The sequence below is a fragment of the Heloderma suspectum genome, chromosome 13, assembly GCF_057233095.1.
Source record: "Heloderma suspectum isolate Gila_16-S chromosome 13, 16-S_ref, whole genome shotgun sequence".
Classification (NCBI taxonomy): domain Eukaryota; kingdom Metazoa; phylum Chordata; class Lepidosauria; order Squamata; family Helodermatidae; genus Heloderma; species Heloderma suspectum.
Window position 1 is genome coordinate 32,628,320 of NC_139470.1, and position 18,102 is coordinate 32,646,421.

Consider the following 18,102-nt stretch of genomic DNA (forward strand, 5'->3'; position numbering starts at 1 on the left):
CTATTGGGCGGTATAGAAATGTTGTTGTTGTTGTTAACAACAACAACAACACATTCCTGAATCTGTGATCCCACTCAGTAAAAGTGTGTAACCAACATGTCTTCCTGTCAGCCTCCTTTCTCCACAGAAATGACTGAGTGACTCTGCCGTGGCCATTGTAAGTAGCAGTAAAGTAGCAGCGAAGGTGTGACAGAAAAACTTCTTAAGCACTGTGAAGACAGTGCCCTCCAACTGCCCCTGAAACAGCGCAACTGTGAAACAGTGCGAAGTAAAAATAAATACTGGAGAAGTGCCCTATATCCAAAACACGTAACTGCAAAGTGGTGAAAGGGTGAAACCATGCTACTCTGAAACAGCGCTTCTACAAAATACAATTAAACAGTGGAGAAGGAGAGCAGCAGAAGATAGTGCCAAGTGCCCTATATCCCAAGCAGAAAAGTGCAAAGTGGTGAGAGAGCGCAACCATGCTGCTGCGAAGTAGCACTACTACAAAATAGTGCTAACTGGTGGGAAAGAAGCCTGTGTCCAAAAAGCGTGCTACTCCCAATGGGAGAAAAAAAGAAGGGGGGGGGAGGGATGACATTCCCACCCAGTGTAAGTGTGTCACCAAGAAGTCTACTTGTCTGCCTTCTTTCTGCACAGAAACAAGACTTCTACAGCTAGGTAGAGACATATCGCGATATCGCCCATACAGAATAGCTCTAAATTACTTTAGTGCTATAGTGGTATAGCAATTTAGAGCTATTCCCTATTGCAAAGCTTTGGAACGGCAAGTTTGGTTGTCTTTAGGGTTTCAGTAGTATTTTGTGCAGTTGTCTCTATACCTGCCCTCATGGCTTCTAACAGCAGGGTTTGATACTGGGTGAGGCGCTCTAGCCCCGCTTGTGTTTTGGGATCTCAGCGAGGATTTTCTAGGGTCACTCTCTCTCATCTATTCTTTCTTCAATTCTCTCTTTCTTGGCGAGTAAAGATGAAGAATCAGCCCCCCGGGCACAGGCTAGACCCCTCTTCGAGTGGAAAGTGTGCCATAGGACGGTCCCAAAGCAGAATGAAGTGGAACGACCATGTTGAAGATCTCTGTCAAGGTAACCATATTTAGCTTTGAACTGTCCTAGAATTTCATAGAGCCTGTAGCTACTGACCATCGGCTATATGATTTCTGAAGAGCGTAACCATTAAGCTTTTGCCGTGGGATTCCCTGCAATGAAGAAATCTCACTGATTTGAGTGTCCAGTGTTAGACTGCCTGAGTGTGTGTGCTGAAGAGACCGAGGAACCAGACAGCATGTTCCTGGCCAAGCCAAAATCACGCTACTACCATGCTCCTGGAAGCTGCAATAAACTGTGTAAGCTGGGAGACCCAACCTGATTGAGAAGAAAAGAAGATATTGGAGTAACTGTCTTGAAAAACAGTGAGATCTGTGTAGCTGGCTGGCTGACGCTGTCAGTGATGTTACAACTTTAAATTAAGACTGTTTTCCTGTTTGAGACCCCAGCGAAGAAAGCTAACCTGAGTTATTTGTTGCCCGTGCCAAAGCAAAGATTTGGCTGCCCTGTCCCTCATCGTGTCCTGTTTTGAGCTTGGGATTTACAAATACAAACAAACTGGGAAGCTTGCCTTTGAAGTCCTGCAAATCACCCCACCGCCTCCCCGAAGAAGATTAATGGCTGTCTGAAAAATGCAAGTATAAGGCAATGCCCATCACCCCCCAGTGTCCTAAGTTTCAGCACTTTGCTTTCGTGTACCAGGTTAAGGGAGAAGAGAAGAGATGTGTGTGTGTGTGTGTGTGTGATATTGTAAATCCCTGGCTAGCTTGTCTAGTGATAGATAGCCCCGAGAGCTTTTCCCCTAACTTAGCCATGCAGTTTAAAACTGCCTTGTAGCTTTAAGTTTACCTTTGCAAAAGAGAGAGGATCATAGTCAATTAGCTCCTTCTCTCCTTGCAAAAGAGAAAGTTTTGTTGTTTTTGATGTTTTTAAAATAGCTTAAATTAAAATTTCTATGTCGACCCATTGAAAACTCAGAAGCACTGGCAATGTGTTTACAAGCTCCCTAGTTCAGACAGTCACTTCCCCTCTGCAATCTCTGAGCAACCGAGCCAAGACAGATAGAGAAGGGAGAAAAAAAAAAGAGGAAGAGGCAGGAGGCAAAAAGAAAGAACATTTGTAGGGAGTCTGGCAAGAATGCCGGCCCTGCCAAAGATACACCCTCCTCGAAAAGATGAGGATCCAGACCCGCCTGTTGCCCACCGGTTGAGAAGTACTGACAGTGGAGCCCAAACCTTGCTCCCCTTGAGACAGATAACCCAGTTAGTGGCCAATCCAGATCTAAGTGCAGATGAACGTTATGTACCTGTTCAGGCTTACACATATGTACCTTTCACTACTTCTGATTTACTGAATTGGAAAACCCATTATGCCTCATATACGGAGAAGCCCCATGAGCTAAAAGAGCTGTGCTCCAGTATCATGGCATCGCATATGCCAAATTGGCAAGATTGCCAACAGTTGCTGTTGACTTTGTTTACCATTGAAGAGAGGTGCCAGATCCTTCAGCAGGCAAAGCAGATTGCCCTAGAAAGACCTCCCAAGACTTATGTAAATGCACAAGAATAGATGAGAGAGATCGCCCCTAGAAAATCCTCGCTGAGATCCCAAAACACAAGCGGGGCTAGAGCGCCTCACCCAGTATCAAACCCTGCTGTTAGAAGCCATGAGGGCAGGTATAGAGAAGTCAGTTAATATGACCAAGGTGTCTGAAGTGCTGCAAGATGCCACCGAGGCCCCCAGAGCGTACTTAGAATGCCTTGTAGATGCTTATCGCCAGTATACCCCCCTCGACCCAGAGGCCCCAGAATCAATGGCTTTGCAGGAAAGAATCTGACGGAATTATTGAAAGTAGCTCAGAAGGTATACGTGAATGGGGATCAAAAAAAGAAAGAAGAGAAAAAGAAAGATAGAAGAATGGCCAAGAAGGCAGAATTGCTCACTGCAGCGTTAGTGGAGCAGTGTGGTAAAAGACGAAAAAGAAGTAGAGGACCAAAAGGACGTAGACGAGGGAATGAGAGAGGACCTGGCAGAGGCAGGGGATTCCTAAAATGGAACCAGTGTGCCCAGTGCGGACAAGATGGACATTGGTGGCGTGAATGCCCAAATGGAATGAATCAAATACACAAAGGAGAGAACCAAAGAGGCCAGAACGGGCGAGGGAGGGGACAGCTTGGTTGGCAACCAAACTGGCAAAAGCAGAGGTCTGTAGGAATGTATAAAGAAGCCCCTTCATTAAAATGGCTAAAGCCAAAAGTCTTAAATAAGACAGACCGGGCCCCCTTAATCTCGGCTCCGTGGAGCCCCTAGTCACCGCCACTGTGGGGGGCCGTGACATTAACTTCATGATTGACACTGGAGCGGCATCAAGAGCAAGCAAACGTTAGCCTTAGACAAGAGGTCCAAGCACTAGGCAAAGTTCTTCAAGCCCAGCATCGCTTTGTCTTAGAAAATAGGCCCCAATTCCCATCACAGAAGTTCATCCTTTCCAATCAGGAGAAGAAGCATAAATTAAAGAGTAGAAAAATAACCCTTTAACTCCCAAGTAGAGAAGACCAAAAACTGTCATACTTTCCACCCCCACAGCCATGAAGGTAGCTGGAATTAAACCCTGGATACATTAGACACGAGTCAAGAAAGCAAAGGGGGGGGGGTAGACTGTAGCTGAAAATCCTTTAAAAGTCATTCTGAAGGAACAGTAAGAAAACTCAGGCTAGACCCTACTGTGAGCGCACCTGGAGACCGCCCACCCGGCGTACGGTCAGACCTGCAACTGGAGAGAATTGAAGAAGGGGACTAGACCCTACTGCAGGTAGCCAGGTAATAGCTGCCCAGCGTACGGTCAGATTCCAAAGAAAACCAAACACTTAGATCAGCACTGGCTGATGGTATAAAAAGTTTTGTATTGTGCTTCGCAGACTATTATGAGCATTCGCTTATCAAAAATGCTATAATTGTAATGAAATTATGCATTTAAGGGGGGAAATGTAGCAGCAATGTAGAGGGTCAGACTAAGTAGCCTCATGCCTCACGTTTTTGCTGAGCTCTTTCTCCTTCAAATACATTTTGCAAGCTGAAAAGATGCAGGAATTTCTTGTCAACAAGGCTAAGGTCAAAGTTATCATGTTCTCTGCTTAACATGTCCTATAAGCCATTTCCTGGGCTATAAACAATTGTGCTGGAAGAGGAAATGCTAAATACTGCAAAACCGCACAGAAAGGGGCGGCGGGGGGGTTGCCTATGTGTCACAATATCTATAAAAACAATTTGCTGATGTACTTCGGGGCTTTTGGCACTTTGGAAGTTATTCCGGCCATAAAGCCCGCGCGTTAAATAAAGAAAAACTCTTTTTCCTTCACTCCGTGGTCTTTCTGACTCTGATTTCTGCAACATTTCAGTGTATCCCCTTTTTCTCCACCTTTGGTTCTCCACCTTCTTAAGCCCCTGAAACAAGAAGGTGATGGGGTACAGAAAGGACCAGAGGCCCTGATCCCCCACAGGACAATGTAATGAGCCCTTAAAGTAGTGTGATTTCGATGTCATGCTACGGCGGGCAATTTACCCATTTTGCACTTTCAGGAGATTTGGGGGGATTTACCCAGGGGACAGCAGAGAAGAGAGCTGCAGGAGAAAGCCCCACTGACGTTGATCCCCAAAGGACACACCACAGCCCAGGAAGGAGCAAAAGGACAGGGGGAATACAGTCTGCAAGTTCCCAGTAATGAGAAGCTGTATTACAGCAATTTTGACTTTGCAGCATGTTGCAACAGCAATTTAGCAATTTTCTGGGATTTGTGGGGATTGCAGGGTAAAAAACAATCAACCAGTGGGGGGGGGGTAGTTTAAGGAAAGTGCAGAGAATGAAGCCTCCAAAGTGAGCTGCTGGAGGTGCGATATAGCAAGATAGTGCGAAAAAAGAGTAAAGGGGTTACTTTGAAGCTGTGCTATCTTGCGATTGTGGTCTACTATCGAAGAAAGAAGTCATGACGTATGGTGGATGGCAAAGCAGAGAGCACTACTGAGAGGCAGAAACACCAGTAGGCTAAAGATGTACTGTGGGGCAAGGAACCAGACCTGTCTCTTCCACATGCTATTGCATTTAATCCAGAGGAATGAGGCACACTGCAGCTGAACCACTTGGGAGCCGCATTTTTTAAAAAATGCAGTAAAACTGCTCTGTGCAAAGGCAGTGTTTACAGAGGGAAGCAGCGGTGTTGCTGCAGATTGGTGACGTCATGTGCTGCAAATGTTCTCAACCTGCTTCCCCTCCTCACTAAGCCACCCCAGGTCACAGGCACACCCCTAGGCATGCCCAATATGCAGGATTTAATTTGGGGGAATGGGCACACTGCAGCTGAGCTGCACAGGAGCCGTGTTTAAGGGGAAAAGATACGGAAGGCGACTTTGTGAAAATGCACCATTTCCAGGGGAAAGCTGCAGGGTTGCTGCGGAGTGGCAACAATGCCACGTTTCATGAATGACGCTGATGTGCTCTCACTAAATCACCCGTGTAGAGTGGGCCCCAGGGAGCTACACGTAGAACCTGATCTACTTTCTGTCCACCTCTGCTTTAAAGGAACTTCTGTCCTACAAAAATAGGCCCATTTTATGCCAGTCTAACTGTCATGTCTTCCTCAAAGAATCCTGGGAATTGTTTTGTGAAAGTGCCGAGAGTGCTGTTGGAGAACTATAGCTTTACCTCGGTCTCTCCCCTCCCCTCCCGCAAAAAACCAAACAAAAACCAACCCGCTCCTGGGAGGGGGCGGCTCCACTGCCCTTCCACCTTGTTTGGGCTGTCAAAGGCCTCGTTCTCTTTGTTCCCGTGCCTTCCTGCCAATGTATCATCTGTTTTCATACACTGTTTGAAAATATAAAGAAAAGGCTATGGTGGCGAATTCTGAAAGGAATAAATACAGACAAATATAGCCTACATACAACCCAAGATGTTCATGAATGTTTAGTTTTCGTTTCTGACAATGCAGCGGTTGCCTTCCCAGCTGGCCTTATGGTTTCATGATCGATACCTTGGAAACCTCCCCCCCCCCCACCGCTTGCTGCATAACATGAGGTGGCGGAGCGGGCCCTGGAGAAGCCAACAGGAATGTCATACAACTGCCCAAGGAACACAAAAAAGGAGTGGAATGTCTCTCCTTGCCTTTAGCAGCGGCAGTTCCAGAAAAAGCAAAACTGAACCTATGTGGGGGGCATCACGAGGCCCCTCCACAGCAAGTCCCAACCCACAGTAAGAGCGGCGTGCAGGTAGGAGTGGTCTGGGGAGACACCTACCCACCAGATGGTTTGGATTCCAGGTCTTGTAACCAGCCCCTCTTCGATAGCCATGAGATAAATTTAAAAGAAAACACACATCCAACCAATTGATTTAAAATATTTTTTTAAATTTGCAGAACAAACTTGCATATACAGAAGACATTCATAATTTGCGCACGACTCTTTGACACAGCGGTGCTCATTCTTCGGTATCGACAAGCTCCCCCCCCCCCAGTGTGCACAGCTGATCCTGTGTTTTCTCAAGAGCCGCCCTACACAGCTGTTGCACTGAAGGGCTTCACTGCCTCTGCCTTGAGTATCAATTAATGGGCGCCCTCCTGTCCTAAGGGCAGGATCAGGATCAGACCTCGCTCCTCTGTAAAGGTGTGTGCCACCCTCAGGGGCCTCTGCTCAAAAACGCAGCATTACTGTCAAGGCATGTGGGAATGCAGGTAAGGGTCACCCGATGCAGTAGGCCCACCCACGCCCCCAAACCCCATGGCCAGGGCAGCACGAGCAGCCTTTGCTGGGGAGCACGGCGGGCCAGCAAGCCGAGCACAAGCCCAGTATGACGGGGCTGCGAGCGAGCAAAGGGCAGGATGGCCGCCAGGAAGGATGGGAGGGCGTGGGAGCGTGGCACTCCCTGGCCTTGCTGGAGGCCTCCGCTTCAGACGGCAGCAGTCACAGCCTAGAAGTTTCGATTCTCGTGAGAAATCCACACGTTATAAATGTGTATAAATGTCTCCTCTGGCGTGAGGTGACACCCCTCCTGTCAAGGGATAGGGCAAGGCCCGGTGCGGAGACGCCCTTTGGTGCGCCGAAGGCAGCAGGAGGGCAGGCAGCACTTCCCATGGATGCACACAGACTCACCCCTTCGGGGGGGCTGGATGCACCTGATCTCGCCCACTCCTGGAAGCTCAGCAGGGCCAGCCCCGGTTAGCCCGTGGATGGGAGCCTGCCTGGGAATCAAGCTTCCTGCACCGAGCAGGGGGTTGGACTCGATGGTCTTGCAGGCCCCTTCCCACCCAGTGATGCTATGATCTATTTTCTTTGCTGTGCTTTCAAAAACACGGCAAACCTTTGGCCAGCAAGCCAAGTCTTGAGAGTGTCCTCCGCAGGCAATGGCAGCTCCTGCCCCAAAGTCTGCCTGCCGCTGCCCCTGGGGGCCAGTCATCCCACACCTCCACATCGCTCTTCTGAGCTCACTGCAAAGGGGCTTTCGCTTTTCTGCCCATGAGCTGAAAAGAAGAGTCCTTTAGCTTGGGAGCAGGCCTCCATCCCCAAAGCAGCAGGCTTAACTGCTCCTCTCAGGAACAAGAGCGATCACATTATCCAGGGAAATAACGGCCTTGCTGGCAAGAGCCTCAGCTGCCCCTGCCCCACTGCAGAGAAGCATCTTTGGGGCCCTTATTGAAACACAGACTCAGACCTGGATAATCTCTCCTCCCACCCCACCTTTCACAGTGTGGTCAGCCCTGATTAAGGGCCAGCTGCCTCACTGGACATTCTAGTCCTCCATGAGAAAATCCCCACACCGGTTTGCGGTTTGCTTTCCCCTGAATGCTGCAGCCAGAAGCCTCATTCACATTAACTCAACACACAGCCTGGATGGAAGTCAGTGCCTGAAGCTTGCAAGAAAAAGAATTCAGCTGTGCTCCCTCCCTCCCTGATTCTGAGAGGGAGCAGCAGGCGGCCAACACATGGGGCTACTTGGGGGCTCAGCTCTTCATCTTCCATACAGCTGCTCTTGGTATCTCTCTCTCTCTCTCTCTCTCTCTCTCACACACACACACACACACACACACACACACACGCTGCAAGTCCAGCTCCGGTGCAGCCAGCAGAAAGAAATGTGTGATGGAGGAAGAAGGAAGCCAGATATGATTCTTTCTTTGGGGAGGGGGGGTTGGTTGGTAGGACCCAGAAGTAGCTTCATCACAAAGGGGCAGCAGCCTCTCCAGGGGCGGTTGCAGCAGAATGTCAGGAGGGGGCCGGCAGGCTGGCTGATCCCCCTTGGTTAGACTCACACACACAGTTGTCCTGGGGCTAATAGCCAGAGGCTTCCCCTTGCTTCCTTGTGTCAGAGTGGGGGAAGAGGCAGTGGCCATCCTTGGAAATGCCTTGCACAACATTCAGGTTCTGGCTTGCAAGGTGGATCGAGTGTCCCCTTTCACGTAAGGCCTTCAAAGTGTCCTGCAAGGGAAAGAACAGGCGGCAGTAAAGGCCTGAGCCTACATACACAGCTATCTGGGGACAATCAGATGACAAAAGTGGCCTGGCCATGAGGCAAGACAGAGGACCACTGGACCAGGATGCCGCTGATGGCAGGAGCACGGGGTAGGCCCACAGCTCGACTCCCATGGAAATAAGCGGGAGCTCTGCACAGGCATGGCGGGGGACTGCTGGTGTTGCACATGGAGGGGCAGGTCTGGCCACTTGAGGACTTTTGATGGAGGCCAGAATGCCACCAGGGCACACTCTACATGGCCCTCCTGCACCGCAGCCTGCAAGCTGGCACACTGGCAGAGGAAGGGGGGAGGCGAAGTCACACACTGGCGCTGTTTCCCCCTGGAGGCCCCACGTTGCTCCTCCACCTGAGCCCTGGAAACAGGTTGCGTGTCTCACCTGAGGGAAGCGTTTCTCAACTGCAATGGAGTTGTTCCTGGTGGCAAAGAGAATCGGAGCCTCGATGGCATAATCTAGATCATACCCAAACCACAGCTTGTTGGCGATTGCCTGCAACAGAAGGAGCTTGGCCACTGGATTGCATTGCATTGCCTGCAACAGAAGGAGCTTGGCCCATCCATGGAGGGAAAGCGTAGCAGGAGGCATTTGTCATGGAAGCCAAGCCTCGGGCAGACCCCAATGTCTGGAGGCAGCAGATGTCTAAATATCCAATGCTGGGGACAAACAGGACGGGATGGCAGCCATGCTCTCCATGCCCTGCTTATGAGCTTTCTGGGGGCACCTGGCTGGATGCTGCTGGAGACAGACTGTAGGGCTAGATGGACCAAGTTGAGCTGACCCAACAGGGCAGCCCTTGGGCTCTTATTACAAGCCTTCTTGCCTGACCCAGGTCCAGCCTCCAGGCAGCTCCCTTTACGTCAGGCACCTTCTGCTCCAAGGGCTTCTCCCAAGCACTGATGGGCAAGTGCCAAAATTACTTGTGTGCAAATATCACATTCACGGATCTTATGAACAGTTTGACACACGTCCCATCTTTGCAGCCTGAACTGGGTTCTTAACCCGACTCCTTTTTCACTTTCAGCCTTCTTGGCTTAGAGAACAATAGTATTGCTGCACCTCCAACTGTGTGAAACTTTCAGTAGTAATGGCTTGATGAGGCATGTTTTTATGTAGTATTTTTTTATTCTGCTGTTTGTGGAAAACCTCTCAGAGTAGCTAACAATATTAAAAATAAAAATATAAACAATACATAAAAATAGCAAAGACAGTAGCACCAGAGAGAGAAAGCAAGAAGCCAGATTTAAACTACATAAAAGCCAACATATGAAAGAGCTGCAGCTGGCCAGGTGAGCCACCAGAGGGTGAGCACTTCAAAATCCAGGGGCCACGACTGATGAGGCCCTCTCAAGGGTTACCACCATGACCAGAGGGACAGGAAGGGCCTCTCTGAATAAGGACCTCTCAGCAACCAAGCAGCTGTGCTAACTACAGTTGATGAACCTTCTTCAAGGGCAGCCACACATACAGCATGTTGCCATAATCTAAGTGGGACATTACCAGAGGGTGAATAACTGGCCAAGCTGGTCTAGAAGAGGCCATAGGTGCCACATCAGCATCAGCTAGTGAAAGGTGGTTTGTGCCACCAAGGCTGCTTGAATCTCCCAAGGAAGGGTTGGATCTAACAGCCCCCAGACTACAGACCTGATCCACCAGGGGAAGCATAACCCCATCCAGATGAAGCCAAACACCATCAACCCCTACAAAGAGCGTCTCCAGCTGATCAGAATTGAGTTCCAGTTTATTGGTCCTCATCCAGTTGCAATTCTTCTCCTGGTTCTCTCCATCACCAGCTTACTAGGCTTGTACCCACTGATGTGTAGGGGAAGAGACCCCTGTCCCTGGAGACTGGCTGCACAGCCCTCCATACAAACATTGCATTCTGCACAGATGCCCAGTTGCTTGAAGGGCTAGGCTGGAAGAGGGAGGCAGAAGGAGAGGGGGCGGGGGGGGGAGGAGGAGAGAAGAAGAGGGAGGAGGAGGGCCTCCTCAAGAGCAGCAGCTGCCAGCCAGCCAGCCCAGGCTCTTTCATCAGGAGGCGTTCAAGACGAGGCTGGACAGCCATCTGTCAGGAATGCTCTGACTTGGATTCCTGCATTTAGCAGGGGGTTGGACTCGATGGCCTTGTGGGCCCCTTCCAACCCTGCTATTCTATGATTCTATGATCAGCAGGAAATGCTTTCTACTGTCCGCTCCACACAATTAGGGGAAGCTACCTGAAGATGCTCTTTGCAGTTTGGCCTCCGCGGCAGAGCCCCTGCCTTGCCTGCCGAGGGTCCCAGGTTCAGTCCCTGCCAGCCTCTCCAGGTAGGACTGGGAAAACTCCTGAGACCCTGGAGAGCCACTGCCAGCCAGGTGTCGTAGACAACATGGAGCTCGATGGACCGCCGGTATCAGGAAGCGGCTCAGGTGCAAGGAGTGGTGTGCTGCCTCAGGCTCTCGCTCAAAGGAGCAGCCATTACTGCAGCCCAGAGAGAAGGGCCTGCAGGGAAGCCTGGCAGCGCTTCAGTGCCCACATGTATCTACCAGGCAGGACTATATATCCTTTTTAGGACTGTATTCGAGTGATTTTTTTAAAGTGCTAATCTCGTATGGAACTGTGTTGTTAGCTACCATCTTACTGGAAAGGCAGGTTACAGATTTGTGCGTTGAATGCTGTTTGGTGCCTCGAAGAACTTCAGTGGTCCCCGCCAAGGCCAGGAAACTAGAGCTGCCCACTCACCTGGGCTACGGCAGGGATAATTAGGGTTCCGCCTGAGCCTCCAATCACCAGCTTGGACTGCCCATCACTGGAAATGAGAATGGATGGAACCATGGAAGATGGAGGCATCTCTCCTGGGTGGGGGGAGGTGGAGAAAGGGTTAGCTACTAGGATGATCCCTCCCTCCCTCCCTCCCTCCCTTCCAATTTTTGTTTTCAAATCACGCACCATGAACAAACATCACATACCCATATTAGCAAACATATAGTCACATCACCCAAACCAATGTGGTATCATGACTACTATACTTAATCCAAATGAAAATCTTAGGGCGCAATCCTATCTAGATAGGCGTCCACCTCCGAACTCGGAGGCGACCACCTATCCAAAGCAAGGCAGGAGAAGTAGGGGGGGGACACAGGATCATTCCCTCCACACCTCTCCTGCCCTGCTTTTTCTGCTAGACAGCTGTTTCCAGCTGTCTAGCCGCGGGGGGGCCGAGAGGGAGAGGAGGCTGCTGTACATCAGATGTGTCATACAGGCAGCTCCGCTCTCCCTGCCCCGGAACGCCCCCAGCCCCGCCCCTTTCCAGTTGCTCCACGCTCCTCTTCCAAGCGCAGAGGACGGGGCTTCTCTGCGCTGCCTCCGTTATCGTTTGGCCATACTTAATAGCTGAATCACCATTTCTTTCCTCTGCCTTTTATTATGCACGTAGCTGAAGAAAACCTTTTTGATACTTTTAGCCTCCCTCACTAACCTCAGCTCGCTCTCAGCTTTAGCCTTCCTGACGCCATCCCTGCAATTCTGTGCTACCTGCCTGTACTTTGTTACTGGGCCTTCTTCCCACTTCTTATATGTGTCCTTTTTTGTTTTCAGGTCATCTCTAAGCTTTTTGTGAAGCCACATTGGCTTCTTCTGTTGTCTTCTACCTTTTTTCTTGTTGGAATTGTTTGTAATTGTGCCTTTACAATTTCCCTTTTTAAAAAAACTCCCACTCATCTTGGACTCCTTTTCTCATTAGTGTCGCTTGCCATGGGATCTTACTTACCATTGTTCTGCGTTTATTAAAATCGGCTTTCCTAAAATCCAGGGTACGTGTTTGGCTACACTCGCCTTTTGCTTCCTTTAGAACCAAGAACTCAAATGTAACATGGTCACTTTCCCCCAGAGTTCCCGTAACTGCTACTTTATCCACTAAGTCATCTCTGTTGGTTAGGATCAAGTCAAGGATAGCCAATCCTCTAGTTCCTTCCTCTACTTTCTGTAGGAGGTAATTATCAGCAACACAAGTCATGAAACTCTTGGAGGGGCCACGTTTTGCAGAATTTGTCTCCCAACAAATATCGGGGTAACTGAAGTCCCCCATTACTACTACATCATGTTTCCCTGAAACATTGGCTATTTGCTTTTCAAAAGTTTCATCCTCGTCTTCTCCTTGATTGGGTGGCCAGTAGTAGACTCCGACCACCATGTTCCTTTTATTCTTTGCTCCACTTATTTTAACCCAGATGCTCTTGATGGGGCTACCCAGCTCATCCTCCTGTATTTCTGTGCAGAGAAAATGGGTACAGTGCAACCCCACCTCCCTTTCTATTCCTACTGTTCTTTTTGAACAAGTTATATCCTTCAGTTGCTGTATTCCAGTCATGAGAGTCATCCCACCAAGTCTCCGTTATACCTATCAAGTCATAATTTCCCTCCTGTATTAAGAGTTCAGGTTTGTTCTGTTTGTTTCCCATACTCTGGACATTAGCATATAGACATCAAAGACCATGTGCTTCATGGTCTGGCTTTCTTCCTACATGTGTCTGAAGACTATTATTGGGCGCTATCAGAGCTGTTCTCTCCGTTGTGGTGCATGAGCCTTCATCCATTGTTACCCCCAACTCTACACCTCCCTCCACTGTAGGATTCAGTTTAAAGCCCTCCTGATGAAGTTCTTCATGCTGTGGCCAAACACATTCTTCCCAGCCTTTGTGAGGTGCAACCCATCCCTTGCCAACAGTCCATGTTCCAGGAAGTATAGCCTGTGGTCCCAGAATCCAAATCTCTCATGCCGGCACCACCTTTGTAGCCAGTCATTCACCCAGAGTATTTTTCTTTCCCTTTCTAGCCCTCTTCCATCTACTGGAAGGATGAATGAGAAAACTATCTGGGCCACAAAGTTCTTGAGTTTCCCTTCCAAAGCTTCAAAGTCTGACATGATTTCTTCGTAGCTCCGCTTGGCAATATCATTTGTTCCCACATGGATGAGAAGAAAGGGATACCTGTCAGTGGGCTTTATGAGTGCAGGCAACCCTTCAGTCATGTCTCTAATCTGTCCTCCCAGGAGACAACACACCGGGCAATTCCATGGATCTTTGCGACATACTTGGGTTTCGATCCCACACAGCAAGGTTGTTGTTGTTGTTCAGTTGGAGTCTCCCACTATTATTCCTCTTCTTGTTGCTGTAGGCTTTGGTTTCATCGCCTCTGCTTGGCTGACCTTCAGCCTCTTGCTCACTCTCATGTGGGGTCCCCAGTAATCCTTCCTCTGCAGGCTGCCCTCCAGTCTCATCCGCAAGTACCTGGAAACGGTTCCACAGCTCCACTGCCTCCACTGGTGCACAGTGGCATCTAGTTCTTCTGCTCCTGTCACCCTTTTCCGAGGAGTATCCTCTACTGCATTTTTCCTCACCTCAGCAGTTTCCTCTTCTGCCTCAGCTTGCTGTTGCTCTCCTAGCTCCTGTACTTCACTTTGCTACTGTAGTTCCACTGTTCTGTCCAAGAACTCTTCGTCTTCTCTTATTCCCTGGAGGGTCAACACTGCTCCAGCCCTCTTTCTTTTTCTTGCAGCAGCGTGATCAACTTGCACTTGTTGCAGGTGTAGGCCATGTTGTTCTCAGGCAAGAAAAGAAACACGGCACACACCTTGCAGGTCACCACCACTGGAGAGTCTTGTCCTTCCATAGTCTCTATTCCCTTTTTGTTTCTAGCTTTCTAATTGTACTGGAATAGCCTGTGCTTTGTCCTCTATTCACTGGGGCTTAAAAACACAGTCCCACTGGTATGGAAGTGTGTGTTACAAGAAAAAGAAATTTTTAAAAATAAAAAAAAATGTTAAGGAAACAAAAAAATGTTTCCCCTGCCTAACAACCTTGGCCAACTCATGTTTGCTCCCTCCGTTTGCTCTCTCTGATCGCTCACTCTCTGGGAGTTTGCTTCCTTGTATAGCTCCTAGACCAGCTAGAGCAGCTTCCTCTGCTCTGCTCAGCTAGGAGACAGGAAACAGGAAATAGATAAAACTTCCTTACTTCTTCACTTCATGGCAATACGTATCTTCACAGCTGTCAACAAATCCCTAAACACCTCATACTATGATTCTTTAACTTCCTCCTTGATATAACCCAGCAGCATAATCAAGGGATCCAGTGCGATCATATATCCAATAATGGAGGGTGCAGTCCTATGGCGATAGTTGGCCCCCCTCTGAACTATCCGGTGCAGGGTGGGAGAAGCATGGAAAGGATCTTCTCCTCTGCGCTCCACCCGCCCTGCATTAGCAGCTAGACAGCCGATTTTGGCTGTCTAGCCAGAGCGGTTTGGAGCGGGGAGGCTGGATGGCACAAAGGAAGCACTGTGCCAGCACTTCCACTGTCCCTGCCCGCAGGAATGCTCCCTTTCCCCCCACTCCACACTGCTCTTCCAAGCGCAGAGCCAGGGACAAACCACGCCAACCACGAGGGGGCGGGGCGGGGGGTTGATTTTCCGGGAACTGACGTCGGAGCACTGTCTCCAAGGTCAGTTTCCAAAACTGAAAAATCCTATGGCCATTTAGCTGCTGTCTAGCAGCCATAGGATACTGCCCTAAACTAATGATATATCTGGTCTTTTCCCCAGCAAATAACAATTTTTGGACAACCAAATACGCCAAAAATTGGCATTTCCTTGTACGCATCTCCAGCACTGCCCTTAATCATTTTACGGATCTTATTTACACATATCGGGGTTTAGTACCAGCAACACAGAACATTATAATAATCTTCCCTTTATATTAATACACAGAGACAAAGATGGTCATTTATTAAAAGTGAATTGCCTCAGTGATTCAGTGAGCGTTCTCCCAAGTGAATTTTCCCATTTTTTTCTTGAGATTATTACCTAGATCTCCATTTTACACCAGGATGTCATAAATCTCAGAAACTAACCCATTCTTTTTTCCAGTTTTAAAAATCAACTTTTCAAAACCTAATAGTCCAGCCTTCTTCACATTACCCTCTAAAGCAGTGGTTCTCAACCTTCCTAATGCCGCGACCCTTTAATACAGTTCCTCATGTTGTGGTGACCCCCAACCATGAAATTATTTTCGTTGCTACTTCATAACTGTAATTTTGCTACTGTTATGAATCGTAATGTAAATATCTGATATGCAGGATGTATTTTCATTGTTACAAATTGAACATAATTAAAGCATAGTGATTAATCACAAAAACAATATGTAATTATATTGTGTAATTACCTGTTACCATCACAAGGGGCAGTATTCGCATCAACCACAGCTGAATATAAAAAGACCAATCAGCATCCAGATTAAGTCCCCATGGTGCAGATTTTTTTTTTTTGCAGTAGTTGATGATTTTACAGTACACGATTTTGCATTTGTAAAATTGTAAAAAAGTAGTTGATGATTTTACAGTACACGATTTTGCATTTGTAAAATTGTAAAAAAGTAGTTGATGATTTTACAGTACACGATTTTGCATTTGTAAAATTGTAAAAAAGTAGTTGATGATTTTACAGTACACGATTTTGCATTTGTAAAATTGTAAAAAAGTAGTTGATGATTTTACAGTACACGATTTTGCATTTGTAAAATTGTAAAAAAGTAGTTGATGATTTTACAGTACACGATTTTGCATTTGTAAAATTGTAAAAAAGTAGTTGATGATTTTACAGTACACGATTTTGCATTTGTAAAATTGTAAAAAAGTAGTTGATGATTTTACAGTACACGATTTTGCATTTACCCTGTAATTATAATTCATGAAGTGTCATTTCACCTCCAGTACTGCTGCTTTCAACACAGCAGCTGCTCTCTACACACGTGTGACTGGTCCGCATAACTACATTATGGCGCCAACCTGTCACATGCACCTGTATTTGTAGGGGGTGCATGTGATGGGGTTGGCGCGATGATGTCATCACGCCGGGTACTCGTACGTGGGCGTATCTGCATGTGGGCGGACCCGCCTGGAGACGGATAGAGGAGCGGTGTCTCGGTTCCTAAGACCATTGGAAATATGTGTTTTCCGATGGTCTTAGGCGACCCCTGTGAAAGGGTCGTTCGACCCCCAAAGGGGTCGCGACCCACAGGTTGAGAACCGCTGCTCTAAAGCATCTGTTCCCACATAACTTGTGATCTGTAGCTACTGGAACGAATGGGCAGTATCCAGTTGGGGCCTTGCACGTGCCCATGATATGTACAATGCAATTGTGATGTCCCCTTTTCAAACTCTTCACAATCTTGATTTCTGGTCTATTTTTGTCCTACATCTATCCCACACTTCAAGAACTTTCTCAGCTATTTTCTGTTTTTAATATTGGAGATGGAGTACATCTGTCTGTATCAGAGACCAAATTCTAGTGAGACTGTACAGAACACCAAACTTACTAGTATTACCAATCCAAATTGCATTAGATTTCAACCATACTGCAGCATAATAGTATATAATAAGAGGGAATTTCAAACGTCCTCTGTGCTATATTGCTTCTGAAAGGCTGACATTCTTGAGATTTACAGTTCTTCCAAAGGAACTTATGGAGCATCTTCTGCCAACTTTTAAGTTGGCAGATGCTGGGATTGCCATATTCACAGTAACAAAAAGTATCCTAGGCAGCCCTGCAGCCCCTGCCACTACAGTTTGCAGCAGCAAATAAACCCACTGATTTGCCAACAAAAATCAGCAGCAAATCCCTCCAGAACACGACACTGGCCAAACGTAGCTCGTTTCCAAGCTAATTCTATCCAGTGTAGCATTCCGTGGCAATTTGACACCAAAACCCAATGGCAGATGAGTGAGGTTCTTTGCTGTCACTGCCCCCCCCCCCGAATTCTGCAGGGCCGGGCAGCAGGAGTGCAGCCCACCTGGGGGGTGGGGAAGGGGAGCAAAAATGGCCCGTAGACTTCCTGAAGTTGCCCATCCTTGTGCTAGATTAGGTAATCAGTGTATAATGTGATCTTGTATTCACGTGATTCAATTTTAATACTAGACATCCTTCAACTAGATATAATGCTTATAGCAAGTGGCTCAATTAAAATTGCAAAAAGCGAAGCAGAAAGAGGACAGCCCGGCCATGTCCCTCTTCCAAGTGACTTTGTGTTAGATCTCACTCCATAAACTACCAATGTTGCTTGGGGGTTGTTAATCTGGTACTGAAAAGGGTTAACAAAGAATAAAGAGGGCTGATTTAATCTACAAGAAGAGACCCTAGAAGACCCCAGACTCATAAGCAGCTTTATATTCCAGACTCTTGACCCGTGGGCGAGAAGACCATGAAGTTTGATTCTATACTAAATGATGTTATTTCACTAACTGAGACTCTAACTGAGATTTTTCAGGACTGTTTTTGAAGAAGGGAAAAAAATGCAGCAGTCTTTACAAGTGGCTTCACAGAGCTTGCCCAAGGCCACGATGTGCTGGCAGAGTGTCTAAATGAGATGAACAGCAGAACTGAGCATGCTCAGATGCCTACTGAGAGGAGGAAAAGTACTGTTTCGACTTCTCGTGGTGTACCCCTGCTGATAAGAGAATGTCCCTCCTCGATGCTAGTTGGGTGGGGAAGTGTAGCCCTGAGCACGAGCGA

The 18,102-nt window shown here is 47.9% G+C and overlaps 1 protein-coding gene across 2 annotated transcripts in view; it reads right to left on the reverse strand.

Moving 5' to 3' along the window:
• Positions 1–6,421: 6,421 nt before the first annotated feature.
• GGT5 (gamma-glutamyltransferase 5) overlaps positions 6,422–18,102 on the reverse strand; it is a 56,449-nt gene continuing 44,768 nt past the window's right edge. For both annotated transcript variants that reach the window (XM_084819959.1, XM_084819960.1), the window contains exons 10-12: positions 11,281–11,393; positions 8,940–9,050; positions 6,422–8,507 (exon numbers count right to left, since the gene is read on the reverse strand). In XM_084819959.1, the coding sequence (XP_084676085.1) occupies positions 8,361–8,507; positions 8,940–9,050; positions 11,281–11,393 (371 nt within the window). In that variant the 3' untranslated portion in view covers positions 6,422–8,360. The remainder of the gene's footprint in view (positions 8,508–8,939; positions 9,051–11,280; positions 11,394–18,102) is intronic.